The sequence below is a fragment of the Helianthus annuus genome, chromosome 10 (assembly GCF_002127325.2).
Source record: "Helianthus annuus cultivar XRQ/B chromosome 10, HanXRQr2.0-SUNRISE, whole genome shotgun sequence".
Lineage (NCBI taxonomy): Eukaryota > Viridiplantae > Streptophyta > Magnoliopsida > Asterales > Asteraceae > Helianthus > Helianthus annuus.
Window position 1 is genome coordinate 147,063,267 of NC_035442.2, and position 10,404 is coordinate 147,073,670.

At 36.4% G+C, this 10,404-nt stretch overlaps 1 protein-coding gene across 1 annotated transcript; it reads right to left on the reverse strand.

Annotated features, from left to right (window-relative positions):
- Positions 1-865: 865 nt before the first annotated feature.
- LOC110882821 lies at positions 866-2,077 on the reverse strand. Its single transcript, XM_022130747.1, has one exon. The coding sequence runs from the start codon at positions 2,075-2,077 to the stop codon at positions 866-868; it is 1,212 nt and encodes a 403-aa protein (XP_021986439.1).
- Between the last annotated feature and the right edge of the window lie 8,327 nt (positions 2,078-10,404).

Below are 10,404 nucleotides of genomic sequence, written 5' to 3' on the forward strand. Positions count from 1 at the left end.
CCCAACAAACATTACATCATCTGCATAGGCAAAATGTGATAAAGGAGCGCCTTCATTAGAGAGACTAATACCATGATATAAGCCAATAGTTACTGCCTGTTTCACAAAACTTGTTAATGCTTCCATCGCCAATACAAATAAAAAAGGAGACAGTGGATCACCCTGACGAAGCCCACGAGTACAGTCGAATTCCCTAGTTGGGGACCCATTTACTAAAACTGAAGCCCTAGCTGAATAAAGCGTTGCCATAACATGACCTCCATCGACTAGGGAAGTTCATTTAAGTCAAAATAGAATCAAGGAACTTCCAATTCACCGAATCATATGCTTTGTGGATGTCAATTTTAAAGAACATACCTTTCTTTTTTGATTTCTTTAACCAGCTTATGAGTTCATTTAGAATAAGAGGGCCATCCATAATATTCATTCCTGCCAAAAACGCCGACTGATGTTCTGAAATTAGTTTACCCATCACCCCTTTTAGTCTGTTAACCAACACCTTGGAAATAACTTTATTGATGATACCAATCAAACTAATAGGTCTAAAATCAGACGGGCTCACCGGATCTTTAACCTTGGGGATGAGAGCAATGAAGGAAGAAGTACAACTCTTATTCAGGGTGCCTTCCGAATAAAACTTATCAAATATCTTTAGAAAATCCTCTTGTAACGATGCCCAACATTTCTTAACAAAGATGAAATTGAATCCATCCGGCCCCGGAGCACAGTCCCCCTCACATTCCCATACGGCCGCCTTTATTTCATTAATAGAGAATGGTACCTCTAGTAAGTTTGCCTCTTCGTCGGATAAAGAAGCCAAATTTGGATATACAAACTGCGATCTATCAGCCATAGGCTCCGAAAACTACTGATGAAAAAATTCATACAAAGACTCCTTAACCGCCATTGGGTTCGTAACCCATTCCCCACCAATCCTTAACCCATTAATCCTGTTGGAGCTAATATTAGAGTTAATGATTTGATGGAAAAAAGATGAATTCTCGTCCCCTTCAAGAGCCCATTTCGACCTAGATTTCTGCCGAAGATCTAATTGCTTCAACCTATCAAATTCCGCAATGAAGTTTCTGCAAACAGCTCTTTCCGACAACTCATTTTCTGACAACGCTCTCACTTCCGCCATTTTTTCAATATCAGTCATCCGACGTTTGTTGCTATTATATACACCAACCTTTCTCTGATTCTCAGCTTTTAACCATGCCTTAATGTTATCTTTTAACCATCTGAGCTTGATAGCAAGAGCCAGATCTACCGGACCATCAAAATGAAATGAGCAACACTTCTGTATAACATAACCCAAAAAACCAGGATATTCAAACCAGGAGTTGAAGAATCTAAACGGGATGTGACCATAATCCGCTTGACTTGTTGATAGAATTATTGACCGATGATCAGATATATCTCTATCCAAGGCTATAACACTTGCATTAGGCCACCTCTCCATAAAACCAAGACATACTAAGAACCGATCCAGCTTACTTAATTTCTTCCCGTTATCCGACATATAGGTGAAATTGCCACCCCCCATATTGTATTCAACCAGCCCAGCTGACAGAATAAACTGATTAAAAGCTTCCGCGTTTGCTTCAATGAATTCAGAATTCATACGTTCTTCACTATTCCGAACTTCATTAAAATCACCCATCAATAACCACAGGCCTTGCAAGGAATTCCTAATATTCAATAATTCTGACCACACACCTCGACGACTCACCGCGTCATTTGGAGCATATATATTCACTATATTTATACTACACCCGATCTGAACAAGAAATCCAGACATAACAATATAATATCTATTCTGAATAATATTATCGCACCTGAACACTGTAGGACTCCATATACAAGCCAATCCGCCAGACCTGCCTTGAGAGTTTACGGCAGCGAGCTTGAATTCTGATCTTCCCCAAAACTGATTAAAGACAAATGATTCCGAATCTTGCAGCTTGGTCTCTTGAATAGCTAGAAAATGACACCCATAACTTGTTTTTAAACCCCTAATCCACTCCGATTTATGGTGATTTCGAACACCTCTAAGATTTATAGAAAGACAGTTCATTGGTAACCGACACAAACTCCTTCATCAACGATCAGACTTTCGGTAACAGATTCATAGCCTTTCAGATTAATACCCAGCATCGAGCCCACATGAATAGTGTCTTCAACCTCCTTGTGCAAGTTGAGAGCAGAAACCTTATCATTCGGCAGATTATTGACAACCGAGTTGAGCTCAATATGATCTGTGACAGCCGGATCTACCTGCGGATCTACCCCAGCCTCGTTGATATCTACCTCCAATCGCTGAGACACATCAAATGTTTCTACTTCCTCACCAGTAGGGTTATTTAGATCCAGGGACATATCCGAGGGCACATTGTTCTGAAAAAACAACTTATGTGGGGGGCCTTGAGTGGACCCAGATGAAGGTGGGCTCCTAACATTCCTGGGCCTCTTACCAAGATTAACACTAGGAAATGGCCCATTAAAACCAACATGTGGGGTAGGTTGATCCTTTTCATCTGAATTAATAAAATTATTAACTCCACCTAGATTTGCATTGGAAACATTAGAGTCTACGGCCCCACCATTACATTCCTTGGAAAATTGCACTTGACACTCCCCATAATTATTATTATTGAAATCCCCGGTACAGTGTACTGAATTCCCCATATCCCCATGCAAATCATGCACCTCTTCACAACATTAATTAGCAATGACCGGTTCATCTTCCCGAGACTTTCGACATTCCTGAGTCTCCTCACCTACCTCCCGACCGTTATCCAATCCAGAATTGTTGGAACCATGAATCACCGGCGCCGGAGAATTAGAAGAAGCAACTTGATTACCCGGTGGCACACCATTAGCATTATCCTGACCATCCATATTCTGCCTAACCTCCCCTTCTTCGAACTCATCCATTGCTTCGTCCTCCTCTGAGAGTACTTCACATGACAAAACCTAATCTTCAATTAGATTCTTATTATTGGGTTTAATACGGTTTTGAACAATCTTAGTTTTTGCTATACTATCTGAAAATCTAGTCAAGAAAAATTTTCATGTGATCAACCCAATTTCTAATTTACTTAAGTGACATCTTGTTAAGATGCTCGTGTTGCACCTCTAGTTAATTGCTAAGATACAACAATCATTAGAGTGAAACATCGTTATATGTGTGTAATTGTGATTGCATTGTATTGATATGTAATTATGGTTTACGGGTAAGGAGGGTTATATACTGATACATTTTTACAAAAAAAGCTACTTCTAACTAACACAATATACCTTGTGTTTAATATTCCCCCACAATTTAAGGTCGGGTAGCGATATGTAGCTTGGATCGTAAGAATGTAAATTGATGAGTTGGTAGAGGCTTTGTAAAAATGTCCGCAACTTGATCTTTTATGGATATGAAATGAACCTATAGCTTTCCTTGTTCAACTTTTTCCTGCACAAAGTGGAACTCAACCTCGACATGATTTGTTCTTGCATTTGCATGAAAGACGAGATTCTTAGAAAAATAACTAGCCCTTAAGGATACCGCACCAGAGAGTTGGGGCGGAAGTTGTATTTGATCCGAGTTTCTTCAATAAAGCTTTTGCCCATGCGAGTTCAGCCACTATGTATTCTGACTCAGTGGAGGACCGAGAAGCTGTTTATAGTTTGTTTGCGATCCAAGAGATGAGGTTGGAACCCATATATTTAACGAATCCCCCCGTGGATCAATGCTCATCCAGACAATCGACTTAGTCAGTATCCGAGAAGGCACTCAGGATGGAGGACCCTAACCAATGAGCATAGCAAAGACTTGTAAGTGAGAGCTCGAGTCATGACGGATGAGTAACCGGTGGTCAATTGTGCCTTTGAGATATCGAATGATGAGTTTTTCAGCAGACTGATGAGTTTTTAACCGACGTTTTTACATCAATTAGGGCCTGTGAAGAGGATAATGCGTGTAGATTTGTCCTTCATTACAAAAAAAGAGGAGTAAAACTCAAAGAAAAATTGTTATCTAAACAAATTTTTTGAACATACAATAGTTGCTTTTTAATTTTAGGAAAATGAAGAATGTCAGATTCATGAAAAGATGTATTTGAAGAATGAATTTTTAATATATCAATATGAAGAATAGGGAGGCCTTTACCATTGCTAACAGGAAGGGAATCATCACCATGATATGCCTCATAGTTGTCAAAACTTGTCATGTCTGGTGCTACATGAGTATTTGCTCTTGTGTCTAGAAGCCAAGTAGAGCCTCTTGGTGATCTTGGTTGAGATTGAAAATCTATATAGTAGGCATGATGATAGTAGCGGATAGTGGAAGGGTTACAATTTGGGCAATCAAAAGGAAGATACCCAGTTCCAAACCTATTTCATGAACCAGATATCATGTTTTGTGTAGAGGCCCATGTGAACTGACTACAGTTATCGCTACGCTCGTGGCCTCCTCTGATGTTATTGTTGTAATTTTCGTCGTTGTTGTTATTGTATCCCCCCATGATAGCCCCTCTCTAGTGTCCTCGATTCATGTAGCTACGATTACTTGGAGGACGAGCATTGTAGTAAGGAGGACGAGCATTGTAGTAAGCCTGAGATAATGAGTTACGAAAAGTAAACTGGAATTAGCTGGAAACCAAGGGAAGATGCCATTACTTGTAAGTTTTGGAGTTATATGGGGATTGAGCAAGAGTCGTTATTACGACAAAAACATTGACTTCAGTGGTTTGGGAAAGTTTGTAACCATGTAGTCATGATATGTGAGTAAACCAAGCTACTCATTGGATTTCAGAGGAGTTGGACATGCAAGAACATTTGACTTAAGACCATTGTGTTCTTCAAGCAAGCGAGAAATATACAGGAAGCAAGTGCGGATGCATATTCGTGTGCCTAACTAAAGTAAGCAAGTGAAGTTTCATCCCATTTCATATTGAGCTTAAGAAGTTAGATCTTAAGCGTGTACTCATGCGAACGATGTTGGCTAGTATGTGGAGCATAGGCTTGAGCAAGTGAATCTTAAAGCTCATGAGAAGTTGTTCTTTGAACCTGAGCAAAAGATGCCTAAGAGATAGTAAAAATGATAATCATGCGAACGAGAGCTTCATTAGCAATCCATGTTGTATAAGCTGGATCGACAGTGACCATAACAGTAGCATTAAATCATATGGCGATAGATAGGTCGGGACATGGGATTGAACTTTCAGTGTAACCAAAAGGGTTGTTTGTGATCAAGAAAGGTTCAATCATGCTCTTTCAGTACCTATAATTTGTAGGAGACAAGGTGAAGGCAAACTAATGTTTGTTATGTGCAGCTTTCTTTTGTGGAGTTAGAGGAGCAATTGTGGCCATTGCAAGAATGTTGCCTCAGTGTCACATATGGTAATGTCGCTTGAGTGTCACCTAAGGCAATGTTGCCTAAGGTGCTGTTTGTTTTTTCAGAGGTAAAATGTCTGTAGTCTGCGGACCACATCTTGAGAGATTTGCAGCAGAAGAGGTGGACCAAACCTCTTCAGTCTGCCAGAAGAAGGCTGTTTGTTTTTTAACCTCTACAAGCTGCTGAACATCATCCCAATTCTAATTACCATTTTAACACGATGAATATCATAATCAAACAACATAACATGCGTTTGTAACACCAAAATTAACAAATCATCTTCAATAGCAACAAATTCAACAATCAATTAGCAAACAAATCGTCGAACAACTGGTGTGCATTTTATCAAATAGTTGGTGATCACTATACTACCACTGTTCTAAACATTCAAACATTGTTCTCAAACTCATCATCATTATCATCATATACACAATCGCATTTGAAGAAATAAACACCCAACTAAATTCTGAAAAAATTATTTCATGATCATACTTCCGTCAAAACCCTAAGCTACCCTCATTTGCCTCAATTAAAGGAACTGCAAGAAAGGAGTGGAATTATAGGACACAATACATACCTTTCTTCAAAGCATATAACCTTTGAGTGGTGGAGAAGACGTTGGAGGAGGTGTCGGCTGGAGTGGAGGGGCGGCGGAGGTGGGTGTCGGCTGGAGGAGGAGGGCGACGAAGGTGGAGGGGGTGGCGGAGGGGAAGGGGTGGCGGAGGAGGTGAGGTGCGCTGGAGGAGGAGATGGGTGCTAGGGTTCAGTGTTTTGAAAGAGGAAAGATTGGAGAAGAGGAATGAAGATGTTGGGCCTTGTCTGCACGAGGAAGTGGTGGGGAAGAGGGTTTTTAATGAAACCTCTTCCAAAAAACAAACAGGCTGCAGACCTCTATGTCTGCGCATGGTCTGCGTGGAGAAGACAAAAGAGGTTGTGAAGTACTTTTTCTAAAAAACAAACACCACCTAAGTGTTGCTCCTAAAGTCGCCTAATACTTTAGCGACAATAACCAAGTCACCAAGCTAGTCTCACTAGAGAATATTGAACTAGTCGCTTAGCAATGTTTCCGGGAGTGTCGCTGGAGCAAGGAAATTATTGTCATTTGAAGTTTCCCAATGTCGCCTAAAGGAGATCCATGAAAACCTAGATTCGAACATCAACTTTTGGACGAGAAATTGATTTTGGATGCAAAAACCAATCCGATAGGAATCTCTATAAGGATTTAGAGATTGATTTGTGACAATCTAGATTGAGAAACAAGCTCCTGTGTGCTGGACAGTGGTGGCCATGTAGCGGCAACAAGGTGGATCAATGACAAAAAAGCACAACAGTGGTGGTGACAGTGGCTTGGCTCTGATATCAAGTAAAATACCGTTATGTGTCTAATTGTGATTATATTTTATTGATATTTAATTAGGGTTTACAAGAAAGGAGGGTTCCATAAGACTACTTCTAACTAATACAAATTTACATTGTGTCTAATAATTAATGGAAACATTTACCCTAATTATTTACATACGGTATAGTTTGCTTGTTAAAAGTGGCGGATCTAAAAAATCCACCAAGCCATAACATTTTATAAAAAAGCCGTAACGAAATCGTAAAAACGTCAAATTTTTCCAAAATTTACACTAATTTTACAGTACCGCCGGAGCGCCAAGCCGTAGCGGAGGTTGCCCTTTCTTATATGCTAGGTCCGCCCCTGCTTATTAAATATATATATATATATATATACTAGGTTAGAACCCCGTGTATTACACGGGTTGAATAAATGTAATTTTAAAATCTTAAATAATTAAAACTTATATCTTTATGAACCTTGTATATCGTACGGGTTAAATAAATGTAATTTTATATATCAAATAATAAAAAAAGTTATATCTTTAAAAACCATGTGTATTACACAGATTAAATAAATGTAATTTTGTATACTAAATACTAAAAACGTCGTATCTTTAAAAAAACGCGTGTATAATCGGGTTAAATAAATCTACCAAATAATAAAAAATTACATTCTTAAAAACCCCGTATATTACACGTGTTGAATAGATATAAAAAAGAGTTATATCTTTAAAAACCATGTGTATTACACAGATTAAATAATGTATTTTTGTATATTAAATACTAAAAACGTCGTATCTTTAAAAAACCCGTGTATAGTCGGGTTGAAAAATCTACCAAATAATAAAAAAATTATATCCTAAATAAATGTAATTTTGTATATTAAATACTGAAAACGTCGTATCTTTAAAAAAACTCGTGTATAGTCGGGTTGAAAAATCTCCCAAATAATAAAAAAAATTATATCCTTAAAAACCTCGCGTTTTACTCAAGTTGAATAAACATAATTTTGTATACCAAATAATAAAAAAAGTTATGTTTTTAAATAATTAGGATAACATTTAATATTAATTTATTATTTATATATTTAATATAAAATAAGTAGATAAGAGAGATATTTGTTTTAAAAATATATTAAATTAACAATTTAGATTTGAGGATAATATTTTATTAAAGTATGATAAGATTTAATATTAATTTATTATTTATTTATTTAGATAAATATAAATTTGAGGATACTTTCAATAAATGACACGTGTCCAAAAGTTGGTTTCTTTTATTATAGTAGTTAGATTAGATTAAAGAGGTTTAAAACCTCATTTAGTGTTTTAAACTTAATTTAACTTTGAGTTGCAATTACATAGCTTGGTTTTCCCTTTAATCTATTTCTTAGGAGCTCGTTTACAAACCAAACCAAAGCAAAACAGCTCATTTAAAATTTAGCAAAAATCGAGCGAGCATTGACGAGCAATTTTCAAGAGAGTGGCTCATGAGTCACTAAAAACGTAATATTCATGAGTCACACAATTGATAAAAGAAGATATATATTCAAAGGGGACGTGGGTCGAAACAGAGCCGACAGGCCAAACCTTCCTAGGCCGGGCCCAAAAGTTAGGTCCAATTTAGGACTATCGAGTATCATGTAATTTTTAACACCTTGTATTGGAAAAAAAAATCAGAATATGCAAGTATCAAGCCCACTAGCTTAATTATATGAAGAAAAGGATCACAACTGAGACACAAAAGTCTAGACCTATAATGAAATCAACAGAAGAAATAAAACTTGTTCTATGATAGCTTGGTGTAGAACCGTCTCTAAGAATTTTTAAAACGTTTTAGGTCTGGAGCGAGTAAAAAATGACGGGCCCCTATAAAAATTCAAGTTTCAACTTTCAAACATCAATAATTCAAGTTTCAACTTTCAATTATAAAACATCGATACCTAAAAAAAAAGTAAAGAAAATAAATGTTACGGTTAGATTTCATATATAAAAAATATTAAAAGTAAAGAAAATAAATGTTATGGTTAGATTTCATATAAAAAATATATATAAATGCTAGAGTATTATTAGAACATAAATTCTCAATCTTAAAATGTAAGGCACTAGCCAACTTACCTACCTTGGTCTTGTTCTCATTTTTTACACCAAAATAATTTAAATACGATTTATATATAAAATATATTTCCAAAAATTAAAAATTTCTGGCCTCCTGAGAGTTTGGGCTTTGAACCGCCGCCCACCTCGCCCATGCCCAAAACCAGGCTTGGCTTGTAGCAATTGATCATAGATAGATGAGTGTCGCATACCTATATATGTTACCTAATAAAAAGAGGCAAAATCATTAACACGGGTATGAATAACATCTTAACTTGTTTATGTGTATTAGTGTATAACTAATTATGATCATTTTTTTATCATCTCGAAACTTTCGTATCGTACCTTTATGACCTTTTCGAAGAAAATACTTCTTAAAAGAAGACGACATAAGTGTTTTAGTCTTAAAGTTTCTTATAAAAGGTGATCAAACGTATAGATCTTGAAATACTAACAAGTTGGCTTGGGTTGAAGTTGAGCTAATAAGCCCAAATCCACATCAATAACAAAGTGACGTTTCACGTCAATAGATTAGAATTTACATAACAACCACGTCAACAAAAGTTGTTTATATAATCTCTATATATGTCACAATTGTCCTATTTTTTTTAATGTCAAATTTCTTTTATTTCTATCGTCTGTGGTACTTAGATCATGTGTAGTGGTAACAATTTATAATGCCCCACTATGGGGCATTATCTGACATATGGCATCCTAGTCACACTTGGGCATTATAGCAAAAGTGGTGTAGTGGGCATAATGCCCTATAATGCCCATACCAATCATTAAACAAAAAAAAAAAAAAAACATAGTATTTTCTCATTGGTTAGTCAAACCCATTCAAACCTTCCACAATTGATATTAGGCGTTTTCATTAAAACGCCAAAGCATTTTTTTTGCCCCTATAATGCCCTATAATGCCCTATGTAATGGTGAAGGGGGCGTTTTTTTTTGCCCTATAATGCCCCATAATGCCCCACTACACATAGTCTTAATCCCAAAACCTTCATCTCTTAAAATGTTTAAAGGCTTTGGCATAGTTGTCTCATTAGTTACGTGTATTTAAGCTTTTATATATTTATAAAAGAAAAATATGTCAAATTTGTTAGTATGTATGAACTAATTCCTTTCAAAAGTTACAATCCTATGTATTCGTACTTTTTTCCTTTAAAAAAATAATTACACTTATCTACTATCCTATGTATTCGTATTTTTTTTCCTTTTAAAAATAAGCCTTGATGATTTAACTTACAATTTTTTTAAATATTAACCACAAATACTTTCAGTGGCGGACCTACAAGAAAAGTTTAGGGTTTGCGTAAAAAACATTTCAAAACTTGGGGTATTCTAATATTTGCTTAAAGGTATCGTCACACATAAAACGAAGATTTTTTTACACTAGTATTACACTTCACCGGCAACTTTGAGGGGTAGCGCGTGCTACCCTGCATCTAAGCAAGATCCGCCTCTAATGCTTTATATTTTACCTCTTTAGATATATACCATACTTACTCTTCTGTATTCTATACATGTCCCTCGTAAGATTTAAAACCTCTAGACAAAATTTGTTAAAATTCTTAA

Excerpts from the sequence above, each read along its gene's own strand:
- LOC110882821 (XM_022130747.1), bottom strand. The coding sequence starts at position 2,077 with ATGAACTGTCTTTCTATAAATCTTAGAGGTGTTCGAAATCACCATAAA.